Here is a 14,903-nt window from a genome sequence, read left to right on the forward strand (position 1 = left end):
ACCAGTGACAATGTTGTTTTATTTTACTGACAATTCATTTATCAGTGTTAGACACAAAAATCATTTGGTCATGTGCTGCCATAAATAACTATAAAGTATGTGTGTGCCAATTTCACTTATCCTGGCCTGGATCTCACCGTAGTAGATCAAAAGTGAGGAAGAAACAGTAGCTGAGAGAAGCTGGAATCAGTAAAAATATAAGAGTAGTTCCATCCATAATGTCTGCCATAATGGGCCCTATATGTGAAAAGTTAAAGGAGCTTATGTAATTATGGAGGTAACTATTATACAAGCAAAACAAAATTTATAATAAAATATTTTTTATGCTCAGAATTCTAAAAATAGCTGTAGACTGGAAAACCTGCAATTGCCTCACTACCATCTAATACATAGAAAGTCTAATACATAGAAACAGACTTGAAAATTTCGGTTGAGAAAACATTTTGTAATAAAATAAACAGATTTTATTCAGCACAGGCAAAACAAAAACAACAAAACAATGTTTCAAATGGAATTTTTGTTAAAGGTGTCCAGTTCACAGTCAGCCACAATTACCCCAGAGAATTGTTTATATTTAAAAACAGGCTGAGAATAGTTTGACTTGTAATCACCTGGAGGATATTCAGCTTGTCAAGATTACTATGGAAAATCCCTGTGCTGCTTCAAAGAGAGAGAACAAAGCTAAATAGTATCTGCCACCCAAATCTTGCTCAATAGAGTGATTTATCTGCAGGCCAGCTAGCTGGCGAGAGGAGCGCACCTCCTCCCTTTTCCTAGCTGTCCTGAGTTTATTCATTCCTTGAACCTGAATCCTGAGTGTAGGGTTTAAGACCTCATGCCCCAGAATACATCACTGCAGTTGAATTTTGGCTCTACCTTAAGGTAAACTACGCAGCTGTTTTGAGCCTCAGTTTCCCCGCCTATGGAAAGAGGATCATAGTGGGGATTGTCGCAGGGGTTAAATGAGACTGCACGGAGCGTGTAGCAGTGCCCGGCGTGTGGTAAACGCTCAACCTATGCGGGTTGTAACTGCCTGAGCAGTTTCCTTCTGCTAGCCATTTGGCCTTGTCTTTCTAAATATTAGCATAATAAATATAAATGGACCCAGAACGCGAGGGGGCAGAGGCCACGTGATCGCTCCACGAAAGCCACTTGTAGGGGCCTTTAGAGAGTTAGCAATAAGGCTGGAGAAGGAAAAGCCGGCACGCCCGCAGCCCGCGCGATTTCCCGCCGCGCCCGCGTCCCTGGCGGGAGGGCTCCGGGGGCGCCCGGGCCGCTGCGGCGGCAGCGACGGCGGCGGCGGCGGCGCGAGCTGCGCCTCAGGGCCGGTGAATCATCCCGGCAGACACCGAGAGCCGCGGCAGCAGAGAGCAGCGCCGAAACATGGCTGAAGCGGGCACGGGCTTTCTGGAGCAGCTCAAGTCCTGCATAGTTTGGTCTTGGACGTATTTGTGGACCGTGTGGTTCTTCATCGTGCTCTTCCTGGTCTACATCCTGCGAGTGCCTTTGAAAATCAACGATAATTTAAGCACAGGTAAGGCCGGGGAGCCGGGCCCGCAGCGCCCGCCCCTCCCCCGCCCCGGAAAGTTAGTGCAACTCGCGCGGGGCCGCGGCCGACGGGGGCGGGCGGCTGGCGGCCGGGCACGCGCTCGGGGACGCGCCGGGGCCCGCGCACCGGACGCCCGCTGCCACCCGCCAGCGACGCGGCGGCTCAGGCGGCGGGGCCGGGCGGCTGGGCGCGCGGGGGCAGCCGGCGGCCTTCACGGCCCCCCTTAGAAAGAGCTGCGCCGCTCACAGACCGCTAGGCGGGCCCGGGCCCGCGGCCGCTCTGCCGCGTTGCTGGGGTCAGGAGCCTCAGAAGGGCGGATGTCACGGCCGAAGGAGTTCCCGGGGACACCCCCTCGGGTGTCTGCGCTGTAACTCCGAGGGCTCCACGGCGCTAGACCGAGTCCTCCCTCACGGCCTTCCGGCCGGTGGGTGCCGAGCGGCCGAAGTGTAGTCGAGAGCCGCCCTCCAGCCCGGCCGCGGAGGCCCGAGGGTGCTCGGTGGCGAAGCCCCCTGACCCGGCCGCGCTGTCCTGGCGGCGACCTCCGCGGCCCGGAGTTGCGCCTTGCCTGGCTTGGGTCTGCCTCTCTGGTTGGGTAGTGGGGAGAGGGGTTCCCGCAGGCACTCTCAGGAGTGTTTGGATGACGTGGCAGGTCACCAGACGGAAAGTCGAAGGGACCGGAGGGGAGACCGGAGAGCTGGAATTTCTGAGGGTCTCGGTTGCAGTTTTCAGTGATCTCTGCTGGTCTCCCTTCCCTCTGAAGCTACATATGCCAAGCAAGTGCCGCGTGCTTCCCATCCATGGTCGGTGGTTAATGCAGGTGGTAATTAAAACAAGATCCTAACAAACTTGCAGCCAGCCCACTGGGTCGTTAACAAACACCCGCAAAGAAAGCACGCCAGCCCTAACGCTCCAGAGAGTTCCAAAACACAAAGTGTATTTCGAACTGTTACAATCCTTGAAATGTGGAAATTCCAAGGTAGAGTTTTAAAATTTTTAAAATTTTAATTTCACAGTACTCTGGGAAATTCATACAGTCCTGAAAATAAATACATACACATTACACGTTGTTAATCTCCATACTCTGGGAGTGCAGGTCAGGAAATGCATTTTCCTCAGGAGTTTAGCTGCATTAAAATGCTTTTTAAAACGCTTGAGATAATGTACACATTTTGTTAGGAAACTTGTTCCTTTCAGATAGAACTTAAGTATCTTGATTACTAACTTGAACTTCTGTTCATGTTTCATTTGTTTCGTGGTATCCTCGGGATGGTGTCCCTGGGAGGTGGATAAGATTCAGCACTATAGAATTGTCTCACCATTTGAATAGGTGCTGCTCAGTCCCGTGGAGTCTGTCTTCGGAAAGACCATGACTTTCTGACTTTTCATCTTTTTGAGTGGCTGCTTGTTGCAGTATTGTCTTTGCTTTAGACAAGTATGTCTCCAGGATACCTTCTGGTCTCAAAGTTCTATACCTTTAAGAAGTTTGAATTTATGTTGTAATGGATTTATGTATTTGTTGGTAACAGTCAGTCTGTTTTGTGCAGCTGTAACAGGATACCACAGATGGGGTAATTTTTAAAGAACAGATTTTATTTCTTGCAGTTCAGGAGTCAGGAACGTCCAAGATCAAGGGACTGACATCTGAGGAGGGCCTTCTTGCTGTCATCTCTTGGTGGAGGTGGAAGGGCAAGAGAACATGAGAAAACAAGAGGGGTCCAAATTCACTTTTATAACCTACTCCCTCAATAACAAAATTCATTCATTCCTGAGGGCAGAGCCCCCATGACCTAATTACTGCTCAAAGGTCCCACATTTCAACACTTTTGCACTTGGGATTAAGTTTTGAACACACGAGTTTTAAAAAATATTAATGTTTCTCATTATTACACATTTAAAACTTTTATTTCATAATATACATTTGTATATCACATTTTCATCAGTTAGGTTAAATAATTATCCATGTATATGTGCAAGCATCACATACCAGTGCTCTGGACAGATCAGGCAAGAAGCAAAATACCTGCTGGGAAAATCTGTAGTTGTTAAGGAAGGACGTTGGTAGGTCTTCTCCTAGCAACTTTAAATCTAGCATTTCTCACAGATGCCTTTGTTAATTTGTGTAGGGGCAGTTCTAAGAGATAGAGAAAATAGGAAGGTGAACATGCCCATCCAGGCTGTACCTTGTTAGACATGTGGTAGAAGGAGCCTGAGGCTCTTTTCCTGGTGATGCTGGACTTTTCAGTGTGGTTTCATAATCAGTTTAGTCATAAAGGAAGATAAAAGGAAAAGCACAGAGAGCACTCACCTCTCTGCTGTATTTAGGAGAATGTAGCAGGATTTGGGGTGGGAGGAGGACTTTGGCATTAATTTTAAGACATGAAATTACAGCTGCAAACCATCCCAGAACAGTTGAGGTTTTTCAAAAGACAGTGGCAGACATTGGAGGCCTATTTTCTTCCCTTTTAAGTAACAGTGAGAAGTTATAGTGGGAAAATTGCCAAAAGGTTGTTGTCAACTTAATTCCCTCCTTTCCTTGCCAGTTCCCGTCCCCTTTGGGAAAAAGTTTATGTACTGAAGTTATTGTCAAGGAAGGCCTAAAGAAGTCATTAGCCAGCACCCCAAAGAAGGGAGTCAGGCACTAGCCTGGTCTAACTCGTCTTACAGGGAGGTCTAAAACTGTTCTAATGAGACCAATTTTGCTGTTCTTAAGCCCTGTAGTGCCTACTCTCTGTGATGAAGGCAAGTGTGTTCCTGGAGAGGTCACTGACTCTGGAGCTACTTTGAGGGAGTTGCAGATGGCACAGGCCTCCCTTCTCAAGGAAGCCCACGACCCCATCACAATCAGGCAGCCAGGAGCCAGGGTTTCCGTAGGCCCAGCTCTGCACCTGTAGGGGGATGGAATCTGGTAAAAGTGTTCTGGAGTCATTCTTGGATATCTGCTTGGTATCTTCTCAATATCTTGACCATCTGTGACAATTTTTATTTTTTTTTTTGAGACAGAGTCTCGCTCTGTCCCCAGGCTGGAGTGCAGTGGTGCAATCTCAGCTCTGCTTCCATGGTTCTAGCAATTCTCCCGCCTCAGTCTCCCAAGTAGCTGGGACTACAGGTGCATGCCGTTACACCACTACACCCGGCTAATTTTTGTATTTTAATACCGATGGGGTTTCACCATGTTGCCCGAGCTGGTCTTGAACTCCTGAGCTCAGGCAACCCACCCTCTTCAGCCTCCCAAAGTGCTGGGATTCCAGATGTGAGCCACTGCACCTGGCCATCTGTGACAATTTTAATCCTCATTCGATCATATTTTATGGTGAATGAGCTTAACTTGATTTGTTTTTTTAATTTCTTAAATGCCTCCTAATGTACTGTAACAGGTGCTATGGTAAGAAAGATGTGTGAGTTTGTAAAACCCAGGATAAATAAGGAGTTTACAACATGAATACAACTTCCCATATGCAAGGCGGAGCTGGGCAAGGCTGTGAGAGCTTCCTTTGAACTGAGCCTGAGAGGATGAGGAGAATTCCATGATCCAGGACTCGGAGGTGGACCTCCCAAACAAGGGCACAAAGCTGTGAAAGTGCAGGTCGGATTCAGAGAACTGCGGATCATGTGGAATTTAATCTAAAACAATAAAAAGGACTTCGATGATCAACCATGCCATTTTTAGCTCTTATGTTGTGTGTAGTTTTCCAAGTAAAAATGCTTTGAATGCTGTTTTTAAGGTGTACTACTTCCCCATTCCCACCAGCTTGGCTTGTGTGGTCTTCATTGTGTTGAGCCAGTGCCATTTAGGGTAGGGATATAGTTGAAGGAATTCCACAGTGTTCTATTAAACCATACAGAGAAACCTTTGCATAGGCAACCACATCTTGTAATGAAAAATGAATTTTAAAAAAGAAAAGGGAGAAAACGAATGTAATAGGAATAATACATAGTGGTTAACTTTGATAATAGTTTTTTCTGTTGTTTGTTTAAGAGTCTTAGTATGTTACCTAGGTTGGACTTGAACTCCTGGGCTTAAGTGATCCTCCCACCTCAGCTTCCCTAGTAGCTAGTATTACAGGTATGTGCCACCATGCCTAGCTGCTGATAACTGATTTTTGAGACTCTTGATTTTGTTAGAAGAGTGTTAAGTTTTATGATTTACTGAAAATAGAATGCACTTTTAACAAGATTTTTAAAAGACCCCAAATTATATTACTTGTGAGTTTTCAAGTGAGTTAATATTATAAAGCAATACTTTTCCAAAAAGGCAGAAAATTAATTGTATATTGGAGTAGTCATGCAGGATATTATTAAAATAGATGAGTCTTAAAAAAATAGCACCATAACTTATAGAGTGGTGTTGATGGCATTTTCTCATCTACCCTTTGTTATAAAGTTTTTGCTGCTGAATTTAAACACCTTGCAAGATATACCTTTTCCTACAATGGGCAACTTTGCCACTTTTACAAAAAGCAGTGTAAGTGATTTTCCAATTCTTTTTCTATTTGCTGAAAAACAAGTTTTCAAAGATCTTTGAAATCCGATTTTGTTCCTTTTGGAAAACAAATGTAATCTAATAGCCTGACCTAGGCTTAATGTTATTTATTTACTTATTTTGGAGACAAGGTTTCACTCTGTCACCCAGGCTGGAGTGCCGTAGTGCAATCATAGCTCATTGCAGCCTCAACTTCCAGGCTCAAGCAATCCTCCCGTGTCAGCCTGCCACCTCAGTTTTAGTAGCTGAGTCTGCAGATGCATACAACGCATGGCTAATTATTTTTTATTTTGAGACGGGGTTTCACTCTTGTTACCCAGGCTGGAGTGCAATGGCGCGATCTCGGCTCACCGCAACCTCTACTTCCTGGGTTCAGACAATTCTCCTGCCTCAGCTTCCCGAGTAGCTGGGATTACAGGCTCACGCCACCATGCCCAGCTAATTTTTTTTTATATATTTTTAGTAGAGACGGGGTTTCACCATGTTGACCAGGATGGTCTCGATCTCTTGACCTCATGATCCACCCGCCTCGGCCTCCCAAAGTGCTGGGATTACAGGCTTAAGCCACTGCGCCCGGCCTTTTTTTTTTTTTTTGAGACAGAGTCTTTCTCTGTCTCTAGGCGCTAGGCTAGAATGCAGTGGTGCGATCTTGGCTCACTGCAACCTCTGCCTCCCCGGTTCAAGCAATTCTACTGGCTCACCCTCCCCAGTTGCTGGGACTACAGGCATAAGCCACCACGCCCAGCTAATTTTTGTATTTTTTAGTAGAGAGGGGGTTTCACCATGTTGGCCAGGATGGTTTTGATCTCTTGACCTTGTGATTCGCCCTTCTCGGCTTCTCAAAGTGCTGGGATTACAGGTGTGAGCCACTGTGCCTGGCCAAGTTATTTAGAAATCTTTTTGTGTTAAACTGATAAATACAGATGTAAAACTCTTATATTGTTGACATGATATATAACTTAGGGTGCAGCTCAGTTTTGGCATTTTTCCATGTTGAGAATTTTTGTTCTAAATTTACTTAACATTTTGATTTTAATTTACTTAAAATTGGATTTCCCTTCTAGAGGGTCTGGTTGCAGTTTACATAGGTCTTTTGTCCCTGTTGTGCCTGTTGTCTAAAATATTCTCCCCTATCTGTAAATCCCACCCATCCATCAAGGACCACCTGGCATGCTGCATTCTGATCCTTTCAGCTACAGAAAAGACAGGCATACCATGGAGATACTGTGTGTTTGGTTCCAGGCCACCACAATAAAGTGAGTCCTATGAAATTTTTGGTTTCCCAGTGCATATAAAAGTTATAGTTACACTATATTGTATTCTATTAAGAGTGCAATCGCATTGTATCTAAAAGACCAATGTACATATCTTAATTTAAAATTACTTTATTGCTAAAAAAAAAATGCTATCTGAGTCTCAGTAAGACATAACCTTTTCATTGGTAGAGAGTCTTGCCTTGATGTTTATGGCTGCTGACTGATCAGGGTGGTGGTTGCTAAACGTTGGTGTAACTGTGGCAATTTCTTCAAATAAGTCAACCATAAAGTTTTCCACATGGATTGGCTTTCCTTTCCAGAGAAAGATTTCTCTGTAACATGTGACACATCTAATATAATTTTACCTACAATAGAACTTCTTTCAGAATTGGAGTAATTTTTATCACCCTGCCATTGCTTTATCAATGATGTTTATGTAATATTCTGAATCCTTTGTTGTTGTAATTTCAACAGTGTGCACAGCATCTTCACCAGGAATAGATTCTATCTCAAAACTTTGCTCATCAGCAAGAAACAGTTCTTCATCAAAACTCTTTGCTCATCAGCAAGAAACAGTTCTTCATCCTTTCAAATTTTACAGGGAATTATAACAATTCAGTCACATTTTAAAGATTCACTTCTGATTCGGATTATTTTGCTGTTTATGCCGTGCCTGCAGTTACTTTACCTTACATGAATTATGGTATATGTGTGTAATATATGTGGATCAGTGTTTATGTATATATGCATCTTTTTTAGTATATGTATGTTTTATCACTTCTTCTAGACTCTAGTTCTTCATCTTCTAGTGTAACTCCTTGTACAAGGTAGGTCCTTATTATTCACTGGATGACTGAGTCTTCAAGTTATAGTGTATTAGTGAGCTGGGATTGGAACAATACAGTTGCTCAAACCCATTACAGAGTATGTGTCCCACCTAAGTTTGCAGCTTTAGATTGTGGTCAGAGGCTGTTACAAAATCTTATATTCTATGATGGCTCATATGCATCATCTAGAGCATGGTGGTTCTGTTTATGAATGTATAAAAGGACAATTTTTTGATTAAAGTCAGCTTTGAGTTTAGAACGTATTCCAGACATCTTAGTTGCCCTTAGTTATTTTGGGGGATATTTTTCTCAGCCATTAATAAAGCAATCCAAATGATGTGTTGTTTTCTGACCTTGAGTTTTTGTATCTATAAAATAATAGCTTTACATTCATTAGGTTTCCTTCTAGCTATGGGATTCTGTGTCTTAGGATGAATTTCAGTGAGTGTGAAGTGTAGCACCAAGAAAATTCATGGACTTAATGAGTGTATGTATATATATATATTTTTACAGTTTGGACTTTTAATTCTTAGTGAATACAAGTCCAGATTTCATGTGACTCCCTTCAGTGGCTTCCATTGCACTGAAAGTAAAATCTAAATATATTACCTTCCTTTACAAAGTCTGATGATATGGCTCTTTCCTACCCCTTGAATCTGAACTTCCACCTCTCTTTTTCTAGATCACCACCATCCAGATATGCTGGGATTCTTTTTTTCTTTTTTAGATAGAGTCTTGCTCTGTCACCTAGTCTAGAGAGCAGAGAAGAGATCTCAGCTAACTGCCACCTCCACCTCCTGGGTTCAAGTGATTCTCCTGCCTCACCTTCCCAAGTAGCTGGGATTACAGGTACATGCCATCATGCCTGGCTAATTTTTGTATTTTTAGTAGAGACAGGGTTGGCTATCTTGCCCAGGCTGGTCTCAAACTTCTGGCCTCTAGTCATCTACCCTCCTTGACCTTTCAAAGTGCCGGAATTACAGGTGTGAGCCACTGTGCCGGCCTAGGGTTCTTTCTTTCTTTTTTTTTTTTTTGAGATGGAGTCTCGCTCTGTCACCAGGCTGGAGTGCAGTGGCGCAATCTTGGTTCACTGCAACCTCTGCTTCCCAGGTTCAAGCAATTCTCCTGCCTCAGCCTCCCGAGTAGCTGGTACTACAGTGGGGCACCACCACGGGCCAGCTACTTTTTTTTTCCCAGTAGAGATGGGGTTTCACCATGTTGGCCAGGATGGTCTCCATGTCTTGACCTCGTGATCCACCTGCCTCGGCCTCCCAAAGTGCTGGGATTACAGGCGTGAGCCACCATGCCTGGCCTGAGATTCTTTCTTATTTGTAAACATGCCTAGCTTCTTCCTGCCTATGGCTTTTGCATGAGCTATTCTCTCCACCTGGAATGCTTTTCTAATTGATTTTTGAATGGTAATCTTCTTGCCATTCACATCTCTGCTTAAATTCACTTGTTTTGAGAGATTTTCTTGGATGCCTCAATCCAAAATGATCATCCAGTAACTGTAATGTCACCAGATTTGAATTCTCTGCATTGTACTTAGCACTGTTTAATGTAATACTTGTTTTTAAATCAGTGTATTGCATTGTCTCCCATGTGACTGTAAGTTCCATGAGAGTAGGTATCTCATTTGTCTTGTCTGTCTTACTGTATATCCCCAGGTTCTAGAACAGTAAATGTATAGGCCTAACATGTGTTCAGAATGTGTTTGTTGAATGAATAAAAAACTATGTCAGTTCTGGTGACTCATTAGCAAGATTGTGTTAGACAATGACTTAGGACGCCACATGTAGTTATTTCTGAGGATGGGAATTGTGTTTACTTTCTCTAGTTTATCCTAAAATGTTTACTATATCAAAATACTGATATATTTTAATCATCCTTTGGAGGTAGAATTGAAGGAGGCTATCCTTTTTGTAAGTTTTTTTTTTTTTTCTTTTTTAGAGATGAAGTCTTACTCTGTCACCCAGATTGGAGTGCAGTGGCACAATCGTGTCTCACTGCAGCCTCAAACTCTTGGGATCAAAGGATCCCCCTGCTTCAGCCTCCTGAGTAGCTATGGTGGCATGCACCACCATACCTGGCTAATTAAACATTTTTTTATTGTAGAGATGGGGTTTCCCTGTGTTGCTCAGGTTGGTCTTGAACTCCAGTACTCTCATGATTCTCTTGGCCCAGCCTCCCAAAGTGCTGGGATTACAGGTGTGAGCCACTGTACCCAGTCTGTAAAGTAAATTTCATATAAAGAATGTTAAAAGTCAAAAATTGATGAATTGGAGAGCCGATTTTTTGTAACAGAAACTTGTATTTCAAACATAGACATACAGAGTTAAGTGCCTCATATTATCTATATGGATGGAGTCCAGGGTTCTATCTACATGGAAAAAATGGTTGTCTGTGAACAATGATACAGTAGGAAAAGAAAGATTTAGTTGGGAAATTCTTTAGAATAATATTGGCAGGCAAAATGAAACTTAACAGACAGAATTGAAACTTAAAGTGATTAGAAATACTTCAGCACAATTTTATGTGTTTGCATACTCTTCCCTGTAACTATAGAAACCATTTCTGGTGAAAATTGTTTTAGCATTATGGAAATTTGCTTTATAACCAGTTTTACTGGAGTTTTTGTTTTTCCACAAAATACAATATATCTACTGAGAGAAATAAATACCAGATGTGATGAGGTGAAAGGACCATTAGATTTAGAATCAGAAGGTTTGAGTTCAAATTAGTTTTCCATGAATTGAGTAACTTTGGACAAATTACTTTGTAAGCCTCTTTCTTCATTTACAAGATGAGGACAGTAATCTCTATTTCATAGGTTTATTTTGAAGTTGAAATAAGATAGCTTTTAGTATTGAGCCCTGAGCATAGTACATCAGTAATATTAGAAACCATATTTGTATACCTGGATCTCCTAGTCCATTTTAGTGACTCTATGTCCATTCATTGGTTTGTTCACTTACTAGTTACTTTATTCATTCATTTGGAGAGGCAGGTGCCTGTAAAATTGAAGCTGTATTATTTCTGTCAGTTATTATTTGAACACACATTCTCGTGTCAGTTATATTCCTCCAAGTTTTTGCACTTTTTTTTTTTGTTGAACAGTTAGCATCCTGTAGAATACTGTTTTGTTCACTAATGCCTCCAGGTGTGTTTCTCTCCCTATGAACAAGGACCATGCACAGTAGAAGTCACACTTTAAAATAAGTTTGAGTATAAATCTATTGATTTTAACTAGAAAGGCATGAGGAATAAGTTTTTTTTGTTGTTGTTGTTTGTTTGTTTGTTTGTTTTTGAGATGGAGTCTTTGTCGTCTAGGCTGGAGTGCAGTGGTATGATCTTGGCTCACTGCAACCTCTGCCTCCTGGGTTCAAGAGATTCTCCTGACTGAGCCTCCTGAGTAGCTGGGACTGCAGTCATGTGCCACCACACCCAGCTACTTTTTAAAATTTTTTGGTAGAGACAAGGTTTCACCATGTTAGCCAGGATGGTCTTCATCTCCTGACCTTGTGATTTGCCCACCTCAGCCTCCCAAAGTGCTGGGATTACAGATGTGAGCACCTGGCTTTCTTTTTTTTTTTTTTTCTTTTCAAATATTGAGATGGTCTCATTCTGCCGCCCAGGCTAGAGTGCAGTGGCATAATGTTGGCTCACTGCAGCCTTGACCTCCTGGGCTCAAGTGATCCTTCCACCTTAGCCTCCCAAGTAGCTGGGACCACAGGTGTGTGCTGCCGCATCCAGCTAATTTTGTAAAGATGGGGTATTGCCTTGTTGCTCAGGGTGGCCTTGAACTTCTGAGCTCAAGTGATCTGCCAGCCTGTGCCTCTTAAAGTACTGGAATTACAGGTGTGAGCCACCACACCAGGCTGAGAAATAACTTTTATTGAGTTCTTATAGTAGTCGGGCAGTGTGCTGCCTGCTTTACCATCATTGGTTGTTAGGCTGTATGGGCTTGTTCACAAAAGTCTGTCTATATCCCATAATATACCTGAAGCTCTCTTTGTATATGTGGAATGAAATTGTTTAAAACAAAATTAGTGCTGTTTTCATACTAGTTGTCCTATTAGATAATACAAGTGAACACATTTAAAAATGCATTTTGTTGGGAAAGCAGCTTACCCTATGAATGAAAATGAGAACTTGGTGGAGATTTTTGGAGTACTTCTGGAAGGGATTATTTCCTTAGTATACTCAGTAGAGCTTGAGAGTGACGATTGTGACTTTTTCATCTTTGTATTTCCGTCATGTAGTTATTGCTGATGGTGATGACACATAACAAGATGAATGCATGACTTACTTTGGGTGTTTTTAAGACTTTCCATGATTGGTGGCACTGGTGGTCTTTTTATAAAAATTTCACTTCTTCACCTAATATTTTTCTTTTTTTTTTTGACATGGAGTCTTACTCTGTTGCCCAGGCTGGAGTGCAGTGGCATGATCTTGACTCACTGCAACCTCCACCTCCCACCTTAGCCTCCCGAGTAGCTGGACTATAGGCCTCTGCTACCGCACCTGGTTAATTTTTGTATTTTTTAGTAGAGACAGGGTTTTACCATGTTGCTCAGGCTGGTCTCGAACTCCTGACTTCAGGCAATCCACTTGCCCCAGCCTCCCAAAGTGCTGGGATTATAGGTGTGAGCCACTGTGCCCGGCCCACCTAATATTTTTCTCTTTTTGCAAATATTCAGCTCTCAAGACTGGGCTTATTATTTGGCTTATATTGGAAATTCAGAGAGAGAGAGAGAAGGATTCTCCTGAGGTATGTGATGCAGGAGTCCAAAGAAAGGGGAGGGAAAAGAATATTGCTCTATATTCAGAGATGGTTGCTTGAGGTAGGACTGATGAAGAAATTCAGAGCAGGAGACATAAGGAGAAGAAAGGATAGTGTGGTGTAAAGATGACTGTCTAGATGTGGGGCCGAAATGGTATTGATAGAGTGCAATTGTACAAATACCACAACTTAAAGAGTGTTTACATATCTTAAATAACCCATAATAGTCACATGCCTGGGCATTCTTATTTTTTCTGATTTTTTAAACATTTAACTTTCAAGTTCAGGGGTACATGTGCAGGTTTTGTTATATAGGTAAACTTGTGTCATGGGAGTCTGTGGTACAGATTATTTTGTCACCCAAGTATTAAGCCTAGTTCTCATTAGTTATTTTTCCTGATTCTCTCCCTCCCACTTTCTGCCTTCCACTTTCCACCCTCTGGTAGGTGCCAGTGTGTTTTGTTCCCCTCTGTGTATCCAGATGTTCTCATATTTTAGCTCTCATTTATAGGTGAGAACATGCAGTATTTGGTTTTCTGTTACTGCCTTATGTTGCTAAGGATAATGGCCTTCAGCTCCATCCGTGTAGAGGATATGATCTGCAGAGGATATGATCTCATTATTTTTTATAGCTGCACAGTGTTCTATAATGTATACATACTACATTTTTTTGATTCAGTCTGTCATTGATGGGCATTTAGCTTGATTCCATGTTTTTGCTATCGTCAATAGTGCTGCAGTGAACATACATGTGGAAATTTGGAAAAACTGTTTCAAAATTCATATGGAACCATAAAAGAACCCAAATAGCTAAGGCAATCCTAAGTGAAAAGAACAAAGCTGGAGGCCTCATGCTACTCATTACTTGACTTCAAACTATACTACAGGGCTACAGTGACCAAAACAGCATGATACTAGTACAAAAACAGACAAAAATAGACCAATGGAACAGAATAGAGAACTCAGTGTCTTTGTAATAGATTGATTTGTATTCCTTTGGGTATATACCCAGTAATATACCCAAATATTGGGATAGCTGGGTCAAATGGTATTTCTGTTTTAGGTCTTTGAGGAATTGCCACACTGTCTTCCACAGTGGTTGAACTAATTTACACTCCCACTAACAGTGTATAAGTGTTCTTTTTCTCTGCAATGCTTATCAGCATCTTTTTTTTTTTTTTTTAACTTTTATATAATAGCCATTCTGATTGGTGTGGAATGTTCTCATTGTGGTTTTGAGCTTTTCTTCATATGATTTTTGGCCACATATATGTCTTTTTTTGAAAAGTGTCTGTTCATGTCCGTTGCCTACTTTTTAATAGGGTTGTTTTTTTCTTGCACGTTTGTTTAAATTCTCTAATGATGCTGTATATGAGACCTTTGTCAGATACATGTTTTCCAAAAATTTTCTCCATTCTGTTTTTTGTTTTCTGTTCACCCTGTTGTTAGTTTCTGTTGCTGTGCAGAAGCTCTTTAGATGTTATTTGTCAATTTTTGCTTTTATTGCAGTTGCTTTTGGTATCTTCATCATTAAATCTTTGCCCATTCTCTGGTCCTGAGTGGTATTGCATAGATTATCTTTCAGAGTTTTTATAGTTTTAGGTTTTACATTTTAATTTCTAATTCATCTCGAGTTAACTTGTATATGCTATAAAGAAGGGGTCCGTCCACTTTCAATCTTTTGCATATGGCTAGCCAGCTATCCCAGCACCATTTATTGAATAGGCAATCCTTCTCTCATTGCTTGTTTTTGTCAGATTTGTCGAAGATCAGATAGTTGTAGATGTACGGCATTATTTCTGGGTTCTCTGTTCTGTTCCACTGGTCTTTGTGTCTGTTTTTGTACCAATATCATGCTGTTTTGGTAACTGTAGCCCTGTAGTATAGTTTGAAGTCGAGTAGTGAGTAGCATGATGCCTCCAGCTTTGTTCTTTTTGCTTAGGATTGCCTTAGCTATTTGGGCTCTTCTATGGTTCCTTCCATATGAACTTTGGAACAAGAAAAAACA

At 41.9% G+C, this 14,903-nt stretch overlaps 2 protein-coding genes across 6 annotated transcripts in view; one reads left to right on the forward strand and one right to left on the reverse strand.

Annotated features, from left to right (window-relative positions):
- Positions 1-441: 441 nt before the first annotated feature.
- On the reverse strand, positions 442-2,344 carry LOC118143720 (uncharacterized). Its single transcript, XM_035254204.3, has one exon. The coding sequence runs from the start codon at positions 2,342-2,344 to the stop codon at positions 1,940-1,942; it is 405 nt and encodes a 134-aa protein (XP_035110095.1). The 3' UTR covers positions 442-1,939.
- The window catches only part of ST7 (suppression of tumorigenicity 7), a 306,671-nt gene continuing 292,942 nt past the window's right edge, over positions 1,175-14,903 (forward strand). For 4 of the 5 annotated variants that reach the window (XM_017975480.4, XM_017975482.4, XM_009002742.5 and 1 more), the window contains exon 1: positions 1,175-1,534. In XM_017975480.4, the coding sequence (XP_017830969.1) occupies positions 1,384-1,534 (151 nt within the window). In that variant the 5' untranslated portion in view covers positions 1,175-1,383. Of the gene's footprint in view, positions 1,535-7,188; positions 7,286-14,903 lie in introns of those variants that run through there. The other variant, XM_078343254.1, reaches the window with a different exon arrangement.

The sequence above is a fragment of the Callithrix jacchus genome, chromosome 11 (genome assembly GCF_049354715.1).
Source record: "Callithrix jacchus isolate 240 chromosome 11, calJac240_pri, whole genome shotgun sequence".
Classification (NCBI taxonomy): Eukaryota; Metazoa; Chordata; class Mammalia; order Primates; family Cebidae; genus Callithrix; species Callithrix jacchus.

Excerpts from the sequence above, each read along its gene's own strand:
- LOC118143720 (XM_035254204.3), bottom strand. The coding sequence starts at position 2,344 with ATGGGAAGCACGCGGCACTTGCTTGGCATATGTAGCTTCAGAGGGAAG.